Genomic DNA, 24,865 nt, shown 5'->3' on the forward strand with positions numbered 1-24,865 from the left:
TCACTTTTTTATATTATATTATTAAAGTGTTGATAATTTACGGGTTATAATTTCACCTGAATAAGTGTAGTGTTAGAGTTTCGAATTCCAATTTCTACATATAAAATATAATGTAGGAAATGAGTTAAGTTCACGGCAATAACATATTATTTTTAAACAATTGTAGATAATTTATTCAAAGATCAATAAAAAAATTAGTCAAATAATTAATTAAATTTGAAAAGAAACAACCTTCTAGAAATTTTATATAACTACCTTTTATTATTATAAACACTTGAACTTTTATTTAACATGCTTTAAAACATGTGTAGAAGATACCTCCTACTTTTGTTGAAAAGAAAAATATGTGCAGTAGAATTGATTATTACATTACCAAAACAAACAAGACATGTAAATGTAAGTATAATATATAACTCGTTTCATATCTGTCACAAATATTATTTATAAATCTAAGTTTGAATACGATATTTTATTTTAAAATAATTTAGTCGTTGAATTATTTCACAATAAAAAGAAACACAAAAACAAAAATACTTTGAACATTATGGTCGGATTCTACAAGACTTAAACGAGATTATCCTTTGACTATTGTGGGGTAGAGTATATAGTGTAATTTACATCAAAATACGGAGTATTTAAAAATTGTAGTAGGTGCTTATGCTTTTTATTTTTGCACATATTCTTTGCGCATAATTGCTGAGACTAATGAATAATCAACTCGAACTTTAACGCTGCAACATGTATAAGCTAGAGGACGAACTCATGACTTGATTAAGCTAGAAAAAATAAGCGCCACTTATTTATTTTTGTGTTTTCACACCACCGGTATTCAGTCTACAAGACTGTCTAATCTGATTCGAAGTCAATTCTGACATCAAATGGTTTCAGCCCATTCTTAATTGAAATTACGAGGGATCGAACTATAATCCTTCGTAACAAATCCAATACCAATTATCACCAAACCAGCTAACTTTGATAACTCAGCGCTTATGCTTGTGTTTGTGCTTTTAGACTTAGTTGAATAATGCATTTTAAAGGAAACACACGTAGTAGGTGCTTTTAAGAGAATATTAAATGATGAATATAATTTCACCAAACAAATTTGTGACAGCAGAATTAATTTTCATAGTTTTTTCTCTTTTTGTGTCTTCTTAAATCTTACTCCACAAAAGTATCAAAAAAAATAAAAAATCTTACTCCACAAAACCACATGGCAGATCAACCACATGCAAAAATAGAAACAAACATACCCACCACAATTCCTTAACACAGCTTTTTTAAGCTCCCAAACAATGAATCCAATTTTGATTCTTCTCATGTTGTTCTTTCTCATCACAGTCACAGAAACATCAAACTCAACAACAAAAACAACATCAAACTCAACAACATGTCCTGTGTCTTTGAATTATGTCCAAACAGTCCCTTGGAATTCTTCACTATGTCATAACTTCAAACCTTTACAATCCAAAACAGAAACACAACAAACTCTTTGTTGTCAAGCTCTTTTATCTCTCTTTGGTATAGCACTTGCTGAATATCTTAACAAAAACTCACTTTTCCATTTCCATAACATACCTATCTCAGAAGCTTGTTTACATAATTACCAAACTAGCCTCACTTCACTTTCACTTCCTAACAATCTTGTTTCTTCATGTTTTGATCCATCTCAGTTTGTTTCAACTCCTAATACATGTGCTCAAATTCAAACTAAACAAGATTGGCTTAACAAAGTTGATTCTAAAGATTTAAATGTTCTTGATACTGTTTGTGAACCAGATTTAACAGATCCTCATCGTTGTCAGGTTTGTCAAAATCAAGGTTTTAAGGTTCAACAGATGCTGACTCAGATTGATGGTAATAGTTCACATTCTCAAGATTGTTTTTACTTTACAATACTTTATATTGCTGGAATTGTGAATAAACTTGGTCCTGAGAGTGAAGGTGTTTTGGCTTGTATTCTTATTTTGTTAGTTAATACAAAAGGGAATGATTCTAAGAAGAAACATCATCATGCTCTTGTTATTGGATTGGTTGTAGCTTCAATTGTGTTTGTGTGTTTTTTGATAGGGTTGTTGTATTTTTGGTATATTTGGTGGGTGAAGAAAGGAAAGAATGAAAATTTATTATCTGATAATAGTGGCGGTTCACATGTACCAAGTTTTAGTTTAAGGGTTAGACCGAAAAGTGGGTTGATTTGGTTTGAGTTTAAGGATCTTGTGAAGGTTACTGACAATTTTTCGGCCGAGAATTTCATTGGAAGAGGCGGGTTTGGTTCGGTTTACAAGGGGGTTTTACCGGATGGGACGATTGTTGCGGTTAAAAAGATTGAAGAGTCGGATTATCAAGGTGATGTTGAGTTTTATAGAGAGGTGGGGATTGTTAGTAGTTTGAAGCATCGTAATTTGGTGCCGCTAAGAGGGTGTTGTGTGGTTGGTGAGGATGTTAATCCTGAGTTCATTGGAAAGTATCTGGTTTATGAGTATATGCCGAATGGTAATCTTAAAGATCATCTTTTTCCGGACACGGAGAACCAAAATGTGAAGCAACCTTTGACTTGGTCTCAAAGAAAAAACATAATCTTGGATGTGGCGAACGCGCTGGTTTATTTGCATTATGGAGTTAAACCACCTGTCTATCACAGAGATATCAAAGCTACCAATATACTACTTGATGCAGGTATGAGAGCAAGGGTTGCAGATTTCGGGCTGGCGAAGCAGGACTACAGTCAAAATATGTCTCAGCTAAATACGAGAGTAGCTGGAACTCGCGGATACCTAGCTCCGGAATACGCACTTTATGGTCAGTTAACTGAGAAGAGTGATGTCTATAGCTTTGGTGTGGTTGTTCTTGAGATTATGTGTGGAAAAAAGGCTCTTCAGTTGTCTTCGTCCGGAGAGCCTAATTTCTTGATCACAGATTGGGTTTGGTCATTAATGAAATCTGGAAAAATGGATAAGGCTTTGGATGTCTCTATCTCAATGGATGGAAATTCCACAAAAAGCATAATGGAGAGATTTTTAGTGGTTGGAATTTTGTGCTGTCATGTAGTGGTTGCTTTACGGCCCACAATTTTGGATGCTTTGAAGATGTTAGAAGGAGACATTGAGGTTCCATCAATTCCAGATAGGCCAATGAATCTACGGAATCGCATGTTTGCCAATGGTGATTCAGCTTAATAGTGAAATCACCTTATGGTTTTGTAACAGTTAAGGTATTTTTTATTTTTTCAGAGAGGATTTACTTGTATGAAGAATCTTAACATATTGATGTGAGTTTTATAAATGATCTAATGTCTATTTTACTGTTCGATTGAATATTACTAGTACAACAAGAATGAGTCAACGCCATAAAGTTTTGTCATGTATTAGGTCTAATTAAGACAATTTACCTCTAAATGTTTTTCAACGGTTTGATTTGACTTATAGGTTTTTTGGTCCCTCTACCTATGATTTTATTATCATGTTCTCAATTGTGGGGACACCTCCAAATTTGTCTCTAAGTATTACATTTCTAATCCAATGATCCTATCTTGTCTTGTGTAACAACTCATCTATTTCGCCCTTTCTGTTATCACACGTGTATAAGTGTATTGTTATAATGAAAATGGAAACCTGAGACTGAGAGTACTCAACATACATGGCCATTTTCAACTGAGAGTTGAATTTCTGTTTACTTGACATGCCGCATCCAACTGTAGTTTATTTTGTCTTTTATGTTAACAATTTCTAGCCAATTCTGAAATTTCCATGTGGTGGAATGGAACATGTTTATGGAAGCAGTAAAACTTAAGCTTTTCTACTTTTAAGCTTGCTATAACTCCATTTATTACTTGTAAATACTGAATGATTATATAAAGAACAGAAAAGACCTTTTCTGGGACTTCATTGAGATTTTAAGGAATGCTAAGAAGGACTTCATTTTGATCGAGTTTATTACGAGTCAAGCATTTGAAGTCTAGGGATGCCCTTTCTGGTAGTGATCTTGGAACCAAATTGATTTAAAGATTTTCATGTTACTCTAGTTGAAGCTTCCAAAGAGGTGCATTCCTTAACTTTCTCTTTATACTTTTCGTATTAAGTATCTATTAAGGGGAAATTGGCAAGGCTCCTCTAAAGTAAGGTTGTTTCTAAAGTGAGAAAGTATATTACATATACTCACTTTAGAATAGCTTTTCTTGAAGTGAATGTTATATGTTTTAGTTTTTTTTTGTAGCACTAGAAAATTATTATCATGATGACAGTTGCATTCTACTGCATTAGCCTCCAAAATGGTTTTTCCTTCGTTAGGGTATTCCTTAATCCTTAGGATCAAGCCATGCAAATCATTTTCTCAGTAAAGCTTGTGTGAACTTTTTTTTATTTGGTTTTCACCCTCTGGTTCCTATGGGAAGGGGGCCCTAGTAGTCCAGAGTTCGGGGCGAGTTCTGGCATCAAGTGGTTCCGGTCCCCTCCCAAATGCAGCTTGTGTGAACTTTAATAGAAAGGAGATATGTAAGGAGAAAAACTGATAAAAGATGTGTAAGAAAATTTGAGTTGTCACGAATATCGAGGCCTAACTCATCCTTACAAAACCGGCTTGTAAGGTGAGGATTGCCTCCTCTTTATAAACTCTTCTCAAGAGTCCTATCTATCCGATGTGGGACTAAATCCCACCGAGTGTTGGCCGCTAACACACCCCCTCACGCTTCAGCCCGGCCCAATGGGCCTGAAGCGTGAACGATGTCGGAAGCCCAACGATAGACCCGATAGGCTCTGATACCATGTCACGAATATCGAGGCCTAACTCATCCTTACAAAACCGGCTTGTAAGGTGAGGATTGCCTCCTTTTTATAAACTCTTCTCAAGAGTCCTATCTATCCGATGTGGGACTAAATCCCACCGAGTGTTGGCCGCTAACACACCCCCTCACGCTTCAGCCCGGCCCAATGGGCCTGAAGCGTGAACGATGTCGGAAGCCCAACGATAGACCCGATAGGCTCTGATACCATGTCACGAATATCGAGGCCTAACTCATCCTTACAAAACCGGCTTGTAAGGTGAGGATTGCCTCCTCTTTATAAACTCTTCTCAAGAGTCCTATCTATCCGATGTGGGACTAAATCCCACCGAGTGTTGGCCGCTAACATGAGTTGCACCTGAATTGCGAGGAAAGAAAATCTAAGGTTGTGGATGTGATGGCATATGCTGTTGATTAAAGGTTTCTCTTTCATGGTTTTCTTATTGCATAGTAAATTGTGAATTGTATTCAGATCCAAAACTAGTCTTGCACTCAAAGAAATGAGTTAAAATAGGTTTAACTATCAATTCCAAAATTGGCTTAATACTAAATTATTTCAAGTGGCTAGGTGAATATTATATTAAATTTTGCAGCTCTCTATAGACTTGTATGTACTTTTTTTGAAGTTATTTGAACTTGGACCTGTAGGGTGCTAGAGTGACATGAACCTTGATTTTGAGGCAACAAGATTCACTGCACAAGTTTTAGGCTATGATCAAGATTCAAGAATCAATGCAATGCCCTAATCATAATCAATCAAAGGATTTGACTAATCCATTGAATGAGGACTTGGAATTCATAGTGAACAAGAGAGACAATGTTGTGTTGTGCATGTTGATATCTAAGGGGACATCGAAGAAATTTTAAGCAGAGATTCAAGTTTGAAACTTAAAACAAACATAACCACTAGTTTATTAAAAAAGTTACAACAATCTGTGGCCACTGGATTTGTGTTTCAAAATCTAAACACACTTGGTAGAAGGAAGTGTCTGTGACTTTTAGAAAACAACTCTGTCCACCTCTATGTTGCTAAAAAATGTTCTAAAGTATATTTTCTGATGTGTGTCATTGTTCGGAAGTATATATCCGTTCAAATCTTAAGACAGTTTATAATTTTTGTTTAATATAAAATTCGGATGTTAAAATCTCGATCATTTGATGTCAGTCGAGTAGTCTTAAAATTGCTGACTGAGTGCCGACTGCACCCAATCCAAATATGTGTGTGGACGGACGCCTTCTTTTTAGAGCCATTAACACATGTGAGGTGGTAAATATGTTTCATGCAAATGAAGGGCTCAAATATTTTTCTTTATCTGCACATAATAGAATATTGTGTGCTAAAGAAGGAAGAATAATCTCCATTATAATGAACAAAATGCTAACGCTATCATTTTTTTCTTTATACCACTTCTTTTAATTTAATAATAATAAAAAGCGAAGTTGTCCACAAATCCTAGTTCAATTGGTAGAAATGTCGAAATTACTAGATTACAGGTCATGACTGGTTCCTCAGTTTTGTGTGTGTGTGAGTTTTCAAGCGAAGTTTATGAGAATACTATGTAGAGTCACTTAGAATTGAGATATCAAAGACACTAAGAATCAAATCAAAACTGAGGAATAAAAAGCAGAATCTTAATCTAAGGAGTCAAATAAACTCTCAAAACCATGAAGCATATGCTAAAACCTTAGAAGGAACAATAGACATCTGTGTGATTTACATGTTTCCTATACTTTATGCTCAATGATCTATAACATACATTAATATACTATATACTGTATTATCCTTTTAAAGTTATATAGTTTCTTTCAATCTTCCTCTTTATATCTCTTAAACGTTTCAAAAAATAAAAAATAAAAACAGAAGAATCTTAATCATCCTATCCACTCTTATACATAGGGAACAGTCATAATTACACCAACAAATAGTAACATAACACATTAAAAGGTTACAAACCTGTTAGCTACCCACTTGTTTAATTGTTGCATCTTTTTTCTCTTAATCTTCCAATTATATAAATCCATCAATCTCCATCAACTTTGCTTCAACTCCACTTTCTTTTCACTACCTTTCATTTTCATCATGTCTTCTAACTCATGCACAAATTCTTCTTCTATCAATGGTTTCTATAACTTCCTTACTCAAGGACTAAATGTTCTTCACCAATCTTTGATCCTCTCACATAACTTTATGTCAATCCAATTCATTTCAGAAGTGATTTCATCTCTACAATCTTTTCATTCTCAGTTAACACTTTTGGTACAAAACCTTTGTTTACCAATTGGAGGAAAATGGTTGGATGAATACATGGATGAAAGTTCAAGGCTTTGGGATATTTGTCATGTACTCAAATCTTCCATTTCTGGATTAGAGAACTATTCTTCAGCTGGCTCGAATATAGCTACCTCGTTGGATGGATTCCATCATTTGACTCCTGAGGTTTCACATCAGGTTGGTATACTTTCACACACAACCTTTTAGAAATAAAGGTTCGCAATCGTGATTTTAGTCGCATCATCGAGGTTTCTGAAGTCTTTGTCGACTATAGCCCAACTGCGATTGAGACCGTATCAGCTGAATCGTCTGTAATTCTCTATAATATCAAATTTCACATCAGTGTGATTGCAATTGTGATTTTAGAATCTTTTTTAGAGATTTGGATTGTTTGTAGTTATAACAGTTTCACACATTCATGCAGTCAGCACATAGTGGTCGTTGGATTGATATAACACGATCCTTATTTCAATACAATTTGATTTTGTGGATCGTCGACCAATCTTGATCCAACGTCCATTGATGTCTAACAATGTGAATGTGAAAGATTGTGATTGCAGACAATCCAAATCCTTATGTATTGAAAAACTCAATCAATTTATTCAATGTGTATAACATACATATATGCCATATGTAGGTTATTAGAGCAATAAACATTTGTCAAAGGGAGATTCTAGGATTGGAAGAGGAAAATAAAAGCATGGTGGAAACAAGAATTCAGTCATTGTCTCAAAGTCTAAACCAGAACATCTCATTGGAATCCAAGCTAAACGAATACAACGGCTTTCGAGGTGTTCTTTATGCGATGAGAAGAGTTAGTTCATTACTCCTAATGATTTTGTTAAGTGGAGTTTCATATTGTTGGTCTTCATCATGCTTTGATCATCAAGAATGTGAAGGCAACTTGGCTTGTGGATCAAGTTTTATGGTATCAATGGCAAGATTGCAGCAAAAAGTAGCAAATGAGATAGATAATAGTAATGTGGAGCCAGGGATTTTGCTGCATGAATTCCAAGAAGCAAAAGTTGTTATGGAGGATTTGAAGATGGAGTTGGAGAGAATGGTAGTTTATGAAGAAGAGTTTGAGATTCAAGCAAAAGTTGAGAAGTTAAAAAGTTGCTTTGGATTGTTGAAATGTGGAGTTGAGAATCTAATAGGGAAAGTTGATGATTTCTTTGATGAAATTGTTGAAGGTAGGAAAAAGCTTTTGGACATGTGCAGTGATAAGTAGCTATGTAATTTGATTAAGTATTATATCAGTGAAAAAATAGTTGAAAGGAAAATTAAATGTTTACATGTAATTTACTCATCAACATGTCGTTGTAGTATAGTGGTAAGTATTCCCGCCTGTCACGCGGGTGACCCGGGTTCGATCCCCGGCAACGGCGATTTTGTCAATTTTTTTTTTGGGCCAGCTCTATCTTTAATTGAGTCCCACCCCCACCCCGTTAGTGGACGGTAAAATTGGTCTTCCGAATTAGTGGGTCTTTAGATTGGATACTATATTTAAAAAAGAAAAAAAGAAGAGAATGTGATTCTTGCTTTGGAGAAAAGCAATGTTACTATTGTCATAGTTTGACCTTTATCCATGGAATCAATTAGAAAAGATCATGTGCTTATACTATTATAGTTATTCATGAAATGGAATTTTTTTTTTTTTTTGGCTTTCGCACTGGTTCCGACCCACCAAAGGTGGACGACTAATCCAGCTCGTGCGTAGAGGCATGCGCACTGGCCAAGCGTTAATGGAATTTTATACACAGGAAAAGTGTCTTAAATTAATAAATAAAAAAGAGAACCAAAAATCTAATTTACTATCTACAAAACTGAATGTTCTGAGCTTTTTTCTTATATCTAGTTTCATCATTAATCTATGCCTTCTTCTCTAGTTACATCTTCTTTAATGCCTCAGTTAAATCCTCCAATTGATCTGAACTAGAAGTTGTAGCTAGAATTTTAGCTTCCTCAATAATGTTCATTATCTCTTCTATACTTTGAAGAAAATATATTGGATTTTCTTTTGTGTAGTTCACATCTTGAGCCTCTTTTATTGATTCCTTAGGCAAGTTCTCTAAAAACCATGGGTGGGACTTAATTTCTCTCATGCTGATTCTCTACAATGAAATTATTTCATACTTTAAGACATATTACTTATAGCAAGTAATTAAATAAGACGTTAAGGTATCGATATTATGTAGTCAGCATATCAGTGACTGTTAGATCAAGATCAAACGATCCAATTTCAAGCCCGATTTTGATGGTTGTTAAAAAATTTCAAAACATGCATAATATATTAAGATCGGGCAATCTAAATTCCAAACTACTCGATCTTGATCCAACAATCATTGTTATACTGACTGCGTTATTAATGTGGAATATCTAATCAACTGCAGGAAATCTATTTCCCAAGAAATTACTCAACAACAAAGCATGTATACATACTTTCATTGGATTTGCCACAAAAATACGAGATATTAGATTTCTACAATGTTGAGAAATGTGAACGGTGTCCGGGATCTTGTATTGAACAAGCATAATTTTCTGCAAAAACTTGTTTAATTAGTAACTAACAATAGACATGTGGTAAATCTATTAAATAGGTTTGAAAAAAAATCAAAGAAGTACATTCATTGTTTTCTTGAGATTTTGCAAATCCTTTTGGTCCCCAAATGGCAATTCTCCCACTAGCATTATATACAACATCACTCCACATGACCATATATCTGCTAACTGATCATAGTTACAAAAAGATGATTAATTAATCAAGAAAACAAATGTTCCTATATTTTATAGGGATTAATCAAAGATGATTAATCCTTGAACCTTAATGTTAACTTGAATAGTGCAAAGTTACCTTTCCATTGTATTCTTTACCAGAAAAAATCTCTGGTGCAATATAGGACGGAGTTCCGATCCTTGAATTTGGCGTCGAATGAAGTAGATATGACTAAAATTAAACTTGTTAGAAGCATATATAATATCAAGGTTTTTTTTTCTACTGAACAAACCATTGAACATTTCGAAATAAAATAGCATTCAAAATTGATGTATGTTGAACCTTAGAAAAGCCAAAATCACAAATCCTAATACGCTTTCCGTCCAATAATGTGTTTTCCAACTTTAAATCTCGGTGACAAATTTCCTAAAAAAGAAGACAAAATTTATATTATTATCTAAATATATTGAATCAAACAATAAGAGAAAAAACAATATTTTACCATGTCATGACAATAACTAACCCCTGAAATTAGCTGTTGGAAGACATACCTAGCCTAAAACATGTGCAAAAAATGTGCAAAAGAGCAAAGGAAATGAATTAGAAAGTACCATTAATTATGTGCAAAAAATAATGTGATATTGTAATTTAATATATACAAAATAAAATATAAACAAGGATGGTGTGAATCTGAGAGCAAACCTTATCTTCACTTAATGTGCCCTGACTGCAAACATAATCAAATAGATCACCACTAGCTGCATACTCCATAACTATTGCAATATGTGTTGGACTCAAAAAAACCTGAACAAATAATAATGCATATTTAATTTTTCATATTAAATATTGCTAATTAATTTTAAACACTAGTTTTAGTCCTTATTCAATGCAATTATTATGATCATATACCTCCTTGAACTGAATAATATTTGGATGACGAAGAGATCTATGGTTTATGATTTCTCTTGCCACCCTTTCATCAACCTGTAAAAAATATATTAAATTCAATGCAAAAAAATAAATATATATTAAATTTATTTCAAAATTATAAATACTACTTAGGCTTTGTTTGTCAAGGTATATAAGCTAGCTTCTTATAGCTTATAGCTGATAAGCTAAAAACTCGGTTTGATAACAGTTTTTCAAAAAGAGCTTATAGCTTATTTTACTAGCTTATATATTATTTTTCAAATGTTATTTCAAGTAGTTTATGAGCTTATAACTTATCATTTTTCTTTCAATATTATCTCTATCATCTCACTTAAAAATATTAAATATTAATTAAACATATTTTTTTTATGTCATTTCATACTTATAAGGTAGTTCAACTGCTAATTTTACTAAATACTACAAATTCAATCGACTAGCTTATTTGCTATAATCCGCCGTAAGCTGGCTAGCTTATGATCATCCGCTATTTTTTACCATAGAGCCCTTACTGACCACTAACATTAACCGTTCCAAAAAAAAAAACCAAAAACAAGATGAGTGCATAAGAAGTATAGCAACATAAACATACCGTGTGGCCTCTTGGGATGTACTTGACAGCAAACAGGGATTTTGTGTCTATGTGGCGAATAAGCTTCACAACTGAATAATTTCCATCCCCAATATCTTTTACTTCCTCATACTTCTCCATACACCTTTCTTTTTCTTTTTCTTAATATCTCTAGTAGGTAAAGATTGAATGATCCAACCAAACCCAATAACCAAACTGTAAAACAAGTAAGTACTAATTGCATTTATTGATGTATGTATGTATGTATGTGTTTCAATTATTAGGATACTACTTTTTGTCTTCAATTATTTTATTTGATGGAGGTGGCTTTTGAGACATTCAATGGCGTTTAATTGAGGTTGTCTTTATCTTCATGAGTGTGTGATTGAATTGTAGGCTATCCACCTTTTCAAAACACTGTTATTTCATGATAAAATATATATATGTTATGTAAAAGGAAAAAAGGTTGAAAATTATTACTACAATAATATTAAATTTTACTTTTATCAGCTTCAAGTGCAGTGTCAATCACCATTGAACTAATTAAGGATTAGTGAGTTATATTAAATTTTGTTCACCACAACAACAATAACATAACTTTAGTCTTTTGGATGTATTGAAACTTGAATAGTTGTGAATTTTGAGAGAGTTTTTAATTTTCCCGTGTAAAAAATCGTAGTTGAGAGGGTTTACAAAATTGCAATTTTAGTAATAAATTATATTATTATTTACTATATATATATATAGTTGATTTTGTTTAGTTTTTTAGAAAGGGTGAACACTATGATATCATGAAATTATGAAGTTTTGTTGGTACATATTCAATTATTTAATGATGTAATATTTGGTCTTGCAATGCCAAACAATTTAATTTGCAACTTAATTATAACCTATGACAAATGCTAAAATAATGTGCTTAAGGATATGTATTAAAACATTAAAAATATTCATTTCAATAGTTGTATTACTCAATTTAATTTTACAAGTTAAAATATTCCTTAAAAAAAAGTTAAAATATTAATTATTTTTTTTATACAAAATATATCTATTTTTTAGTGTTTAGATTGAATACTATACTATACTATACTATACAACCCAACAGTTGAAAATTTGAAATGTCAGTGTGTTAATTAAATAGCATCTGTCTTTATAAAACTAATAATGGATGACTATGAGCGTGCGTGACAAAGTTGCCTACGTACGGGAGGAATACGGCATTTTTACTTATCTGGCATGTATTTTTTTTTTTTTTATCAAAATATCATCAAGATAAACAGATTAACTGGTTGTAGCAGCCAACAAGGATGCTATTGGCTTTGAATCTGGAAATGTTGTACAATTACAGACTAATTTTACTTGCACTCTTCAACAAGTCTTCTAATTTTTTTTCCTCTGCATCATATATTAATTGTCATACAACCACTTGTAGTAATGCTTTCTTTAAGACTACACTTCTGAAAATATAAATTTGTATGTATACTAGAATTAATGTTCACATCAAACCACATAACAATACATAAAGTCTTGATAACAATAATTTATATACTAGGATCTTGATTTTCATAGTTCTGCTGAATTGGCATTAGTAAACATGTTGATGTGATGCTCAAGAGTCACTGGCCTATCTGGAATTGGTGGAACCTCAATGTCTCCTTCTAACATCTTCAAACCATCCAAAATTGTTGGCCTTGAATCACCTATAACATGAGAACACAAAATTCCAACCAACAAAAACCTCTCCATTATATTTCTACTATTGGAGGATTTGATAGAAACATCCAAAGCCTCTGCTATGTTTCCAGTTTTCATCAATGACCAAACCCAATCTGTGATCAAGAATTTAGGTGTTCCTGATGAAGATAACTCAAGAGCTTTTCTTCCACACATAATCTCCAAAATCACTACACCAAAACTATACACATCACTCTTCTCGGTTAATTGACCATAAAGTGCATATTCTGGTGCAAGATATCCATAAGTTCCAGCTACTCTAGTATTCAGCTGAGACTTACTTTCACTGCTTTCTTTGGCTAGTCCAAAATCTGCAACTCTTGCTCTCATATCTGCATCAAGGAGTATATTTGTAGCTTTGATATCTCTGTGATAAATAGCTGGTTTAACGCCAAAATGCAAATAAACCAACGCGTTTGCCACATCGAAGATTATGTTTTTTCTTTGAGGCCAAGTCAATAATTTCTCTTCATTTTCCATGGATGGAAAGAGATGATCTTCGAGGTTACCGTTTGGCATATAATCATAAACAAGATACCTATTTCTTTGTTCTTGATTATGATCCTCATCAACCACACAACACCCTCTTAGCGGTACTAGATTCCGGTGCTTCAAGTTGCTAATAATCTCCACTTCAGTGTAGAACTCATCATCCCCTTGAAAATCGGTTACTTCCATGCTTTTAACAGCAACAGTTGTGTTATCAGGTAGAGTTCCTCTGTAAACTATCCCAAATCCACCTCTACCAATAAAGTTTTGGAGTGAAAAATTGTTAGTGGCCTTCACAAGGTCTTCAAATTTGAACCAAATTGATCCTGTTTTCGGTCTAACTCTTTGGCCGCGCCTTTGTTCCATTGGAAAAGCAGCACAATCTAGAAAATTTTCAGTACTTTTTCTCTTTACCACCCAAAAATAGAAGCCAAACAAAGAAAAAATGATAACCATGGATGCAACTGCAGCTCCAATTAGCCCAAAAACAAGAGCATGACGGCTCTTTTTTCTCGAACGTGCTTGAGAGTTAAGAGGAATTTCAAGAATGCAAGACATAACACCACTGCTTTCAGGTCCAAGATCATTCACAACTCCAGCAATATAGAGTATAGTGAAGTAAAAACAATCTTTAGAATGTGAACTATTACCATCAATTTGATTCAGCTTCTCTTGAACCTTAAGTCCTTGATTAACACATGCATCACAATTAGTAGAAACACTAAGGTCTGGTTTACAAGAAGTATTAAACATGGTGCAGAACCAACTCTGTTATACCAATCTTGTTTAGATTGAATACTAGCACATATGTTAGGAGTGATAACAAATTGAAGTGGTTCAAAGCATGAAGACACAAGATCATTATGAAGTGAAAGAGAACTGAGCTTAGTTTGAAAATCTTGAAGACATGAGGTTGAGGTAGAGATGTTTGGAAGTTGGAAAAGAGAGTTTTTCTTTAGATTTTGTGATAGTGCTATACCAAAAAGTGACAACAAAGTTTGACAACATAGACTTGTTTGTGCTTTGTTTTGTGATTGCTTGGGCTGAAAGTTAAGACATGTTGAGGTGTTCCAAGGAACTGTTAACACATAATTCATGCTAACTGGACATACAGAATTGTTTGTTGATGGAGAAGGTGCTGCTGAGATTGAATTTGTGGTCACAATAAAGATCATTAGAAGCAAAAAAATAGACTCCATATGTTATAGTATATATGTATGATACTCTATCAAGTCTTTGATGTTACTAGTAATTATTTGTGTTGTCTTAAGGTTTTGTGTTTTCTGGGGTCTATTTATGCATGTGGTGTGAGAATTTTGACACAATAGTTTATAAAAATAAATGTAAACAGCATAAGAACTGGTCAATGTAACGCGCCAATTCCATTTGAGAAAATGACATTTACCAAAAAAATTTAAGTCTATTTATTATCAAGTCATAAAATTAAAGCCTATTTATGTTATGTTCTAGCGTTTTCTTTTTCATTCTTCATTTCTTAGTTGCCAACAAAATGTATTACTTCAGGGATATATAGATGTTTGAGTCTTTTAACTATTTAATTGAAAGTTGAGTTTTTGATTGATTTAAAAGATTAGGAATGATGTTGTCTTTTTATTAAAAATTGGCATCAGTAATATTAGTGGGATTCTCTCGTGGGTTATGAAAAATGCAAATTATAAATTATTTTCTTTGGTCTTAATTATAAACAATTTTCCATTCACATTAAAAAATGGAAAGCTGCTTATAATCAAGGTCGAAAGAAATATTATCCAATTGGTATTAATGAATGGTTGGCATGGTCTAGTCAAGTTTGGAGCCATTTTGGAAATAATGTGGCGGCACACTACTTCTTTAGCAAACCGCTATTAATGCATGGTTGACTAATAATTCAAGCAAAGAAAACATTAGCAAACCCTATTTATTTTTGGGTTTGTTAATACGTGTCATAAGAGCATATGTTAAGATATCTCAATATAAAAATTTAACATTTATTGATACAAGAAATTTAATGCTTCAAAAGTTAAGATGTACAAATTAACATTTAATAATTTCTATTTTTGCTACTTAACATTCTCCTTTATTTTTTGGTTAATTTATGGTTGGATTGGAGTGTACTTGAAAAAATAATTTACCCTATTTTAAGGTAGAAAAATTTCCTGAAAAGAAGATTATTTTTTCATTTCACGATGATAATTGCATAAATCAATACAAAATTATATAGGAATTTCAATGATAGAATTGATTATCAAATCAAATAATAACCAAAATACTAACAAACTTATTATAAAATAAATATAGATAGTCATCACTTCTAAGATGATAATAACGAATGATGCATGGAAGTGGAACAGAACACAAAGGGGGTAAGATAGGGAACAAATCCTTTCCTTTCCCATGAGGATTGCACGGGAGGAAATCCAAATCCTCACCTGGAAGTATGAATACAAAGACAATACAGTTTTAATCATAACAATTAAAGAACTAAATTCAAAAGTGTCATTGAGTCAACGATGGATTGCATCGACAACACTTTTAGAGCCTATCTCAAATGTAACGTATGTTAGGCCTATACTTTCCACTTTCCTCATTGCGTAAATTAAAGTCATGGCCTCTCCTTCAATGATAGAGCAATTTCCATTCATCCAAGAGGTATCTGCCATTACAAACCGATCATCATGATCATGAACACACCACCCAAACTTGTCTTTCCTTCCGGTTGTGAAATTCCGCGTCAACATCATCAACCATAATTCAATTTATGCCACTATGTTCACATAAGCTTGGCAGCTAGTCATCCTCATTAATCGCCAAAAAATGTAGGATTGATAAATTATCACCTCTCACATCTAAAAATAGAAAAATTAGATCGCACAATGGCTTATACGCTATGTTGCACGAGTATTCCATTTTAGACAGAGTATCGGTACCGGGTACATACGAGTACCAGTACGCGTATGGTACTCCCATAGTACATACCCTCGAAGTACCAAGTTTTTATTTTTATTTTTTCATGCTGGTACATGCGTGGTACTTTCGGGGTACGCGCGTGGTACTCTCAGGGTACACACGTGGTACATATTTCATCAAAAACTATTCCCATTTTTTTTTGCAACACTTTTCAATCTCATTCTTTTTTTATTTGTTTATTTTTTTAATAAAGATTCACTTTAGTTTATAATTAGAATCGATTCAATCTCATTTAATTTTTATTTATTTTTAAAAGTAGAGTCGCATAATCTTACTACTACTCCTAATTTCTTAAACGTGTAAACCACAATATAACTGCTTTTAAAGTTTGCTATTTTTTATGTTTAATTATTTGCTTTAAAAATATAATTTTATTATTTTAACTATATAACTATATTTTAAAAAAGTTATACGACCGTACCCGTACCTTAGTTTTTTAAAAAATATCGTACCATGTACCGGATACTGGTACCGTATCTGTGCAACGTAGCTTATACGTGGTGCCCTTAACCTACCCACCTACGGATGCCCACTATTTTAATCACTTTGATTGAATTCCTAAAATTTACATTTTTATAAAAAAAAAAAATGTTAAAAGGAAAAATTATAGAAAACAATATTAAATCAAAGAGTGAAATAGTTAAATTAATAAATTAGGATTTTGCTTTAAAAGTATTTAATAAATTAGGCTGAAAAAGTACAATTTATAAGAGTAAAGTACAAAATTGCATTTGACCCTAATATTATTATTATTATTATTATTATTATTATTTTACCCATACATAAGATTAAGATCAAAACCACTCACCCTCGGTTTGGTTTCAATCTTTTCATGAATGTAAATGTAAACCTTAGCTTGTTTTTCATTCATCAATTCAATTCAACAACAACAACAACGTTAATTACTATTATAGTCCTTTGTTCTGTTCTCGTAACGCTTTGTTATTGTGTTGGGTTCTCTCTTCAATCTTAACCCATCACCGCCATGTCCCGATCCATCTTCTTCTTCCTCTTCTTCTCTCTTTTCATTTCTTCAATTTTCGCTTCCGACTCAGATCACAAGGTAATCAAAATTCATTTTTTCCAAACCCCTTTTACTTTCTTTCCGATCTCACGATTTGATCTGCCTCAATTCAGATTTGGATCTGCCCAATGTGTACCCTTTTAGCTCTTACTAACACTGTTATTCAATTGCTTTTATCAATGTAATGCTTGTGTTTTTAACTGTTAGATCCTAACTGGGTTTTTGCTTTTCTTCATTTTTCTGCTTCTGTAATGTAATGCTGTTCAATTCTTACCATTTATCTTTTTCTTTTGAATATCAGTTTGAGATTCAACAACTTAGCTTCTTATGCACTCTTTAGTTTATCATTATTTGTTGATCTTGGATCATATCTCATGTTAATTTAACTGGTTTTAGTTTTTAAATCTTGGTTTAGTTTGATTGACTTTGATATGTGTTTTAAGCCCTTAAGTGCATGTTAAGATCAGGAAGGACATTGTGTTATGTGCTATGCTTATGTTTATTAGTACTTATTAACCGGTTATCTGAATATCTTAATTGTATTCAACTTTCATCTTTTACCAACAACACATGGCACAAGATGTAGATACTTGGGTCCCTTAACCATTTGGTCCAAGGTTCGATTCATGGAAAAACATTTGTTGAGAGAGGTCAACCCCTTAAATGGATCTCAATTACCTCGAGGGATTAGTCTCTGCAGTTGCGCGCAGAGGATACGTTGGTTTCCCGAAAAACTTTCATTTTGATTTTTTAGATAATTAGACTGGCTTATTTAGACAGCCATTGCATCGTCGAATTACATGTTTGCTTGAAAGGTTTTAAATACGAGCTTCATATTATGCTTTTCTAATCTAGGGTGTTATAATTTTTATTTCAGAAAGCAGCTATAAATTAAACAGTTGATTATCATAATCATATAGTGAACAGAACTTTAAATTATAAATCACATTCATAACTTAATATTGGTTGCTCTCTTTCTTTAACTAGTAGGTCTTTTATGATTCCGTAATTATACATCTAACCTTGTTTGCTCTATAGTTGTGGTTTCCTACTTCTCAGTGTCCTTAATTAGTTGTAACTTTTAAGCCAACCCATATATCTGTTATCTCATGGCCATTTCCCTTCTGAGCTAGTGAAACAGATTGAATGACTTCTGTTTTCTAAAGGATGTATTTTATTTCATTGCAGTATCAACGAGATGACCCAGTTACCCTTTGGGTGAATAAAGTTGGTCCCTATAACAATCCACAAGAAACATACAACTATTACAGTCTCCCATTTTGCCATCCGTCTAGTACTTCTACTGCTGCACACAAATGGGGTGGTCTTGGTGAGGTACTGGGTGGCAATGAACTTATCGACAGCCAACTTGAGATAAAGTTCCAAAGTATGAAAACTTCTCTTGTACTATTTATTTCATAGAAGAGCTGTCAAAAAAACAAATCAGCTTTAATGAATAGACTTCTTTCAGGAAATGTGGATAAGACTGTCTATTGCCAGATAGAACTTGATGAAGCAAAGGTTAAACATTTCAAGGATGCAATAGAGAATAATTACTGGCTTGAATTTTTCATGGGTATGTTTTTGTATTATTTCTTGTGATTGTTATTCTGAGAAATTATATAATGTTTGTTCTTTCAAGAAATGTTGAAAGCTAGCATGAAAATTTTCTTTGGCCGCTACACTAACATGAAGGATAACAGTTAGAACTTAGAACACAAAAATAACAGAAGTGGCCTGAAAACATTTAAAAACTAATAAACACATATTGGGGAAAGAACACCCATTTGATTAAGAGTACAAATCATAGAGGTCAATGTAAATAAAATTTCCATTCAGAGGACACACAGCCCCTTGCCTGACGTCGTTGTTATCCAATTGCATGAATTATTTTACGACCTTAGAATCATTATCAGGGAAATCTCACTAGAAGAGGCTACCAGTAGTATAAGGCCATGAAATCTTCCGATCAATCCAAGAGAAGACTAAACAAGCCATGAAGCGGTCTTGACTTGAGAATCAGTTTCAAGACTTATGGGAACAGGATTTATGTATCAAGTAAATATCATAAAGTCCTATTATGAATCAAAAGAAGTCAAAATGCCAATGAAACAATAAACAATCGACCTAATAAAATGTTTTCATGAACAAGTTCCTTTGAAACAAATAAGTTGTCGAGGAATGTTACTAAACTGTTACAGGATCAAATGTTATCACGGGGAAAGCTAGAAGGAATTATTTTGCATATGATGCTGTCTTGCCACCTTCTGGCTTCCACAACCGCTTCATACTGCTGGATTCTAGAACAGTTCCATGACATTCCTCGACAACTTATTTGTTTTGAAGGAACTTTTTACTAGATTTTTTTTTTGTTTAATTAGCATTTTGAATGCCTTTGATTATATAATAAGACATTATTATGTTACTTGATTCATTTAGCCATGGAGTGGTTTTGACTTGAGAATCATGGATATAGTAACACCCATACTCAGATCCCTTCAGCTATCATGTGCTAACTGAAGTGTATACAATAATGCTTGTGCCTTTGGAGCAAGACAAACACTAGCTGGTTCTGAGCCTGGGTGTCACTATCTCATCCAACCACACTGATAGCTTACTGTTGATAACAACACCAACGTTTTTCAAAGAAGTATTCACACTGATAGCTTACTGCCTACATGATGGAATTTATCTATGGTTTTGATAGAAATAAGTATGAAGTTACAGATTCTTTATGTGAAGTTGTTTCTTAACTATTCCAGAATGCCTTAGTGAGTGTTAGTTTTTGGAATTATAACCTCTAGTCTCTAGAACTGAGAAGTATGGAATCAAGAGTTCTGTGTGAAGTAATTGCCAACACATTTTCAAATTCAATAACAAACTGACTGTTTGGTAATTGACGATCTTTCTTCTCGGTTGTCATAATTTTATGAGTGAGGGTTTTTTCTGCTGGTTGATCCTCATTCCTTGTTTTAAATGAATAAACCATCAATTTCGTCCCTAAATTATGTAAGGACACTAAGTAGTCCCTGGTATTGAGATGTTAGGAACTAAATGATGGATTTTCATATACTTTAGGGACTAAATTGGTGAGAGATTGATAGTTTAGGGACCAAATTGATGGTTAATTGTTTTAAATTTAATAATTCCTTTTTTTTCTTTTTTTTTTCTGAATACTCACTTCTTTTTTTCTGATTTCTTTTGGTCTGCTCTGCGATGCGCTAAATACAAATTCAGATGATCTGCCTTTGTGGGGTATGCCTAGAACTGCCTCTTTCTCTTTAGTTGGCTTGATATTGTATTTCATTTATTCATCATTACAAAAAATATTTCTTTTAATGTTTAAGGATATGTTGGTGAGCTACATCCTGATAAGAACAGTGATAATGGCAAACATGTCCTTTACACTCACAAGAATATTATTGTTAAATACAATAATGATCAGGTGAGTAGTTATTTACACATCTCACCCTATCTTATTACGGGTTTTAGGTTCCATGAAGTTTCATATTTAGGTTTCTTTCCTTGCAGATCATTCATGTTAATCTTACTCAAGATTTCCCAAAGCCTTTGGAGGCAGGAAAACATGTGGATTTGACATATTCTGTCAAATGGGTTCCTACTAATGTCACTTTTGGACGCCGTTTTGATGTCTACCTCGACTATCCTTTCTTTGAGCATCAGGTACAGCCTCTTTTTTTTTAAAAATATTGTAATTTTTTTTGGTTAATTGCTGTTGTGTTCATCCATGTTGATCCTGCCTTAGCTCTGACTGAGAATTTTGCTCCTCCTTTTTTTTGTCTCATAGATTCACTGGTTCTCTATTTTTAACTCTTTCATGATGGTCATCTTCCTTACCGGATTGGTATCAATGATCTTAATGCGAACTCTGAGAAATGACTATGCAAAATATGCTCGGGAAGACGATGATTTGGAATCTCTGGTGATGGTTTTATAAATTTTATCTATTCTTATTATGGAATATGAACTCTTTCTTCCTAGACAATTATTTGTTTTTCTAATCATCAATTTTGGTCATTGCTTACATGCTTGCAGGAGAGAGATGTTAGTGAAGAATCTGGCTGGAAACTTGTGCACGGTGATGTTTTCCGTCCTCCTCGCTATTTAGTTATTCTTTCAGCTGTAGTTGGCACAGGTGCTCAGCTAGCATTGCTGGTTCTTCTTGTCATCTTGCTGGCTATTATTGGGATGCTGTATATTGGGTATGTGCATAACCTTTAACTGACTGCAACATTAGTCTAAATAATGAATTCAATGATATTGTAGGGCATGGACTTCATAATGTTTGTCCCTTGCTTTTCACTCATTGTCAACTAATATTCTCTTTATTGTGTGTCTCAGGCGAGGAGCAATTGTCACAACCTTCATTGTTTGCTATGCTCTCACATCATTCATTTCTGGTTATGTGAGTGGGGGAATGTACTCACGAAATGGGGGTAGGAATTTCATTTGAGTTTTTTTGTGTGGCTTTGTCTCGGTCCTCTATCTGGTTTTGAACGACTGTATAACTATTTTTATTTGTTTGTTAGGTAAAAGCTGGATTAAATCCATGATCCTTACAGCTTCTTTGTTCCCATTCCTGTGCTTTGGAATTGGATTTGCTTTAAACACTATTGCTATATTCTATGGATCTCTAGCAGCTATCCCATTTGGCACAATGGTGGTTGTTTTTGTCATTTGGGCTTTCATCTCTTTTCCTCTAGCACTTCTTGGCACAGTTGTCGGAAGAAACTGGAGTGGTGCTCCAAACAATCCATGTCGCGTGAAAACTATTCCTCGTCCCATTCCTGAGAAGAAGTGGTACCTCACACCTTCAGTGGTTTCTCTAATGGGAGGATTGCTACCCTTTGGCAGCATATTTATTGAAATGTATTTTGTATTTACTTCCTTCTGGAATTACAAGGTGAATTTCAGCATCATGACTTGTTTTAATTGTGAAGTTCCTTTTATTTTTTGGTTTAATTATAAAAGCTACTTGCACCTTATCAGAATAGAGCAATATCAAGGAAAATGATCCTTGATAATGGTCCTTTTAAGTAAATATGTTTGTATTTCGGTTGACCGAGTGAACACACTGTTGACTTATATATTTTTCCTCCTTGTGACAAACAGGTGTACTATGTGTATGGCTTTATGCTACTGGTTTTTCTGATTCTCACCATTGTTACTGTTTGTGTGACAATTGTTGGGACATACTTTTTGTTAAATGCCGAGAACTACCACTGGCAATGGACTTCTTTCTTTTCAGCTGCTTCAACATCAGTTTATGTGTATTTGTACTCAATATATTATTACTACGTGAAGACAAAGATGTCAGGGTTCTTCCAAACCAGCTTCTATTTTGGATACACTTTGATGTTTTCTCTTGGACTAGGAATTCTATGCGGTAAGTCTCCAGTTTAATTGTAAATTTTCATCCTGCAAATGTGTGATGTCATATCATCTGCTGATAAAGTTTTCTTCTAATGTGCAGGAGCTGTAGGTTTTCTTGGTTCAAATTTGTTTGTGAGGAGGATCTACAGAAACATAAAGTGCGATTAAGGTTTTCTGAGTCAGACCCGAGAACTTCCATAGGTTTGTTGCTGGAGACAATAAATTCTTGGAGGAATCCTCTGGTCATGTGTGGGGAACCGAACAATGTTCACAGGTAGAATCACAGGGTTTTGAGAATGAGGGGTGTATTCTTTTTCTACATTGGGGAAAGCCCTGAGATTTTTTCCCCGGCTGTAATTGACTGTCTTTATAATTTTAGAGTTAGTACAATATTGGACTCTCATTACTGTTTCATCCCTTTATAAAATAGGGCGCCCCATTGAAGGACTTATGTCTAATTCCCCAACATGGTTTCAAAGTTTCAACTATCCAATGTATGTAAAGAGGGGAAGAAGTCTGAAAAATGAATTTTGTATGAAGATCTGAATATCATTCTTATCTACTCCCTTCATGTTTACATTTCAACTATTGCTTGCATCGTATTTAATTTACCGTTTAGTTTAGTTTTGCTTTCGGCTGTGTAAATATTTTTAATGTCATTGTAGCTAGAAGAGTCAAAGATATTTCGGATCGAATCTGAGACCGTCCTGACCACTATGCAGCACCTTAAGCTATATTGTAGTGGTTTTTGCAAATAGCAGTTATAATCAGATGAAATTTTTGTTATTTGCTAATGTTTGAGTTAGACAAGAAAAACTGAAAATTAAGTGAAAGCACCAGATAAATATGGTATTGCTAATGCTAACATCCTAACATAGCTGTGCAGTGTTTGTCATCAGATAACCATTAATTATTTGTTTTTAGAACCATTTTGTCAGATTCATTACATGTGCTTTAAATAAATATATTTACAAATGAGTCAGAAATTTCATTCAATTTTTAACGGGGCAAATTTGGCAGGTTTTGGAAACATGTGAAAAGAAGATTGTGCATGCCATAATCACCAACAACCAATAGTAATAACTCTAGATAATAAAACAACTTATGAAATGCTGCCACGTGGAAGATAGGATTTCATGTTACTTGTTGTAAACACACTATTTCCACACACACTCTACACCCTACACCCAAGTTATCATCAAACCAAACAATTCTTGTTCTCTGCCTTGGTTGCAACACCCTACACTAAAGTCATGGCCACCTCCACAGCAGCCCTCTCAGGAACCATGGTGAGCACCTCCTTCGTCAGGAGGCAACCATTGAACACGAGCCTAACGGCATTCCCTAACGTGGGTCAGGCTCTATTCGGTTTGAAAGCCGAACGTGGAAATCGTATCATTGCCATGGCCACTTACAATATCAAACTCATCACCCCAGATGGAACTAAAGAATTTACTTGTCCAGATGATGAGTACATTCTTGACGTAGCAGAAGAACAAGGCGTCGACCTTCCTTACTCATGCAGGGCTGGTGCTTGCTCTACATGTGCTGGAAAAGTTGTAGAAGGAGAAGTGGATAATTCAGATAATAGCTTCCTTGATGAGGGTCAATTAAGTGAAGGGTTTGTTCTCACATGTGTTGCTTACCCTCGTTCAGACCTTGTTATTGAGACACACAAGGAGGACGAACTCGTTTCTTAAACATGATAATTGTGTGTGCGCGCGTGCATGTGTTTTCTAAAAATTAATGTTTGGGATGCCTACCGGCTTAACTTTATCTAGTTGTTCTATGTTGTGTTTAATTTTTGGTTAAGTTTCTTTCTTTTTTTTTTTTTGAAGAATGAGTGAACTATTGGTGATTTATTTCATTTATTTTGATATATTAATTCATTTCTTAGTTTAACCTGAATTTCACAATGTCACAATTTATGTTAATATATTCTATTTTTAATTATTTATTTTAAGTTTCGCAATGTCATAAAACAAAAACACTTTCGT

At 33.7% G+C, this 24,865-nt stretch overlaps 5 protein-coding genes, 1 non-coding gene and 1 pseudogene across 7 annotated transcripts; 5 read left to right on the forward strand and 2 right to left on the reverse strand.

Moving 5' to 3' along the window:
* Positions 1 to 1,101: 1,101 nt before the first annotated feature.
* On the forward strand, positions 1,102 to 8,632 carry LOC123917793 (probable receptor-like protein kinase At1g11050). Its single transcript, XM_045969628.1, has 4 exons — positions 1,102 to 3,211; positions 3,857 to 4,038; positions 7,023 to 7,226; positions 7,687 to 8,632. The coding sequence occupies exon 1, from the start codon at positions 1,293 to 1,295 to the stop codon at positions 3,174 to 3,176; it is 1,884 nt and encodes a 627-aa protein (XP_045825584.1). The 5' UTR covers positions 1,102 to 1,292; the 3' UTR covers positions 3,177 to 3,211; positions 3,857 to 4,038; positions 7,023 to 7,226; positions 7,687 to 8,632.
* On the forward strand, positions 7,083 to 8,280 carry LOC123914555. The gene is made up of 2 exons (XM_045965755.1): positions 7,083 to 7,226; positions 7,687 to 8,280. Exons 1-2 carry the CDS (start codon positions 7,083 to 7,085, stop codon positions 8,278 to 8,280), a joined length of 738 nt encoding a protein of 245 aa, XP_045821711.1.
* On the forward strand, positions 8,366 to 8,437 carry TRNAD-GUC. Its single transcript has one exon. It is a non-coding gene; the product is annotated as a tRNA-Asp (tRNA).
* Positions 8,633 to 8,801: 169 nt separating the features above from the next.
* On the reverse strand, positions 8,802 to 11,650 carry LOC123917798 (serine/threonine-protein kinase SRK2B-like). Of its 2 annotated transcripts, XM_045969632.1 has the most exons (9): positions 11,285 to 11,648; positions 10,675 to 10,749; positions 10,468 to 10,569; positions 10,268 to 10,321; positions 10,108 to 10,191; positions 9,904 to 9,996; positions 9,675 to 9,779; positions 9,492 to 9,590; positions 8,802 to 9,163 (listed from the first exon to the last, which is right to left on the reverse strand). In XM_045969632.1, exons 1-9 carry the CDS (start codon positions 11,402 to 11,404, stop codon positions 8,939 to 8,941), a joined length of 957 nt encoding a protein of 318 aa, XP_045825588.1. In that variant the 5' UTR covers positions 11,405 to 11,648; the 3' UTR covers positions 8,802 to 8,938. The 2 variants fall into 2 exon arrangements, with proteins under 2 accessions (XP_045825588.1, XP_045825589.1); XM_045969633.1 differs by lacking the exon at positions 10,675 to 10,749 and having other exon boundaries at positions 11,285 to 11,650.
* Positions 11,651 to 12,480: 830 nt separating this feature from the next.
* Positions 12,481 to 14,731, reverse strand: LOC123917794 (annotated as a pseudogene).
* A 2,507-nt stretch (positions 14,732 to 17,238) lies between these two features.
* LOC123917795 (transmembrane 9 superfamily member 1-like) lies at positions 17,239 to 23,453 on the forward strand. Its single transcript, XM_045969629.1, has 12 exons — positions 17,239 to 17,513; positions 18,663 to 18,861; positions 18,946 to 19,050; positions 20,712 to 20,729; positions 20,822 to 20,919; positions 21,006 to 21,158; positions 21,283 to 21,417; positions 21,531 to 21,697; positions 21,837 to 21,931; positions 22,025 to 22,398; positions 22,608 to 22,881; positions 22,969 to 23,453. Exons 1-12 carry the CDS (start codon positions 17,436 to 17,438, stop codon positions 23,034 to 23,036), a joined length of 1,764 nt encoding a protein of 587 aa, XP_045825585.1. The 5' UTR covers positions 17,239 to 17,435; the 3' UTR covers positions 23,037 to 23,453.
* A 578-nt stretch (positions 23,454 to 24,031) lies between these two features.
* Positions 24,032 to 24,776, forward strand: LOC123917799 (ferredoxin). The gene has a single exon (XM_045969634.1). It carries the CDS (start codon positions 24,122 to 24,124, stop codon positions 24,566 to 24,568), a length of 447 nt encoding a protein of 148 aa, XP_045825590.1. The 5' UTR covers positions 24,032 to 24,121; the 3' UTR covers positions 24,569 to 24,776.
* Positions 24,777 to 24,865: the final 89 nt, after the last annotated feature.

Source organism: Trifolium pratense, linkage group LG3 (genome assembly GCF_020283565.1).
Source record: "Trifolium pratense cultivar HEN17-A07 linkage group LG3, ARS_RC_1.1, whole genome shotgun sequence".
In the NCBI taxonomy this organism is placed as follows: domain Eukaryota; kingdom Viridiplantae; phylum Streptophyta; class Magnoliopsida; order Fabales; family Fabaceae; genus Trifolium; species Trifolium pratense.

Excerpts from the sequence above, each read along its gene's own strand:
- LOC123914555 (XM_045965755.1), top strand. The coding sequence starts at position 7,083 with ATGGATGAAAGTTCAAGGCTTTGGGATATTTGTCATGTACTCAAATCT. Across the intron at positions 7,227-7,686 it reads CTCCTGAGGTTTCACATCAG|GTTATTAGAGCAATAAACAT; the intron begins GTTGGTATACTT and ends TGCCATATGTAG.
- LOC123917798 (XM_045969632.1), bottom strand. The coding sequence starts at position 11,404 with ATGGAGAAGTATGAGGAAGTAAAAGATATTGGGGATGGAAATTATTCA. Across the intron at positions 10,570-10,674 it reads ATATTATTCAGTTCAAGGAG|GTTTTTTTGAGTCCAACACA; the intron begins GTATATGATCAT and ends TTATTTGTTCAG. Across the intron at positions 9,164-9,491 it reads TTGTGGCAAATCCAATGAAA|AGAATCAGCATGAGAGAAAT; the intron begins GTATGTATACAT and ends ATTTCATTGTAG.
- LOC123917799 (XM_045969634.1), top strand. The coding sequence starts at position 24,122 with ATGGCCACCTCCACAGCAGCCCTCTCAGGAACCATGGTGAGCACCTCC.
- LOC123917795 (XM_045969629.1), top strand. The coding sequence starts at position 17,436 with ATGTCCCGATCCATCTTCTTCTTCCTCTTCTTCTCTCTTTTCATTTCT. Across the intron at positions 20,920-21,005 it reads TTAAATACAATAATGATCAG|ATCATTCATGTTAATCTTAC; the intron begins GTGAGTAGTTAT and ends CTTTCCTTGCAG. Across the intron at positions 21,698-21,836 it reads ATTGGGATGCTGTATATTGG|GCGAGGAGCAATTGTCACAA; the intron begins GTATGTGCATAA and ends TGTGTGTCTCAG.
- LOC123917793 (XM_045969628.1), top strand. The coding sequence starts at position 1,293 with ATGAATCCAATTTTGATTCTTCTCATGTTGTTCTTTCTCATCACAGTC.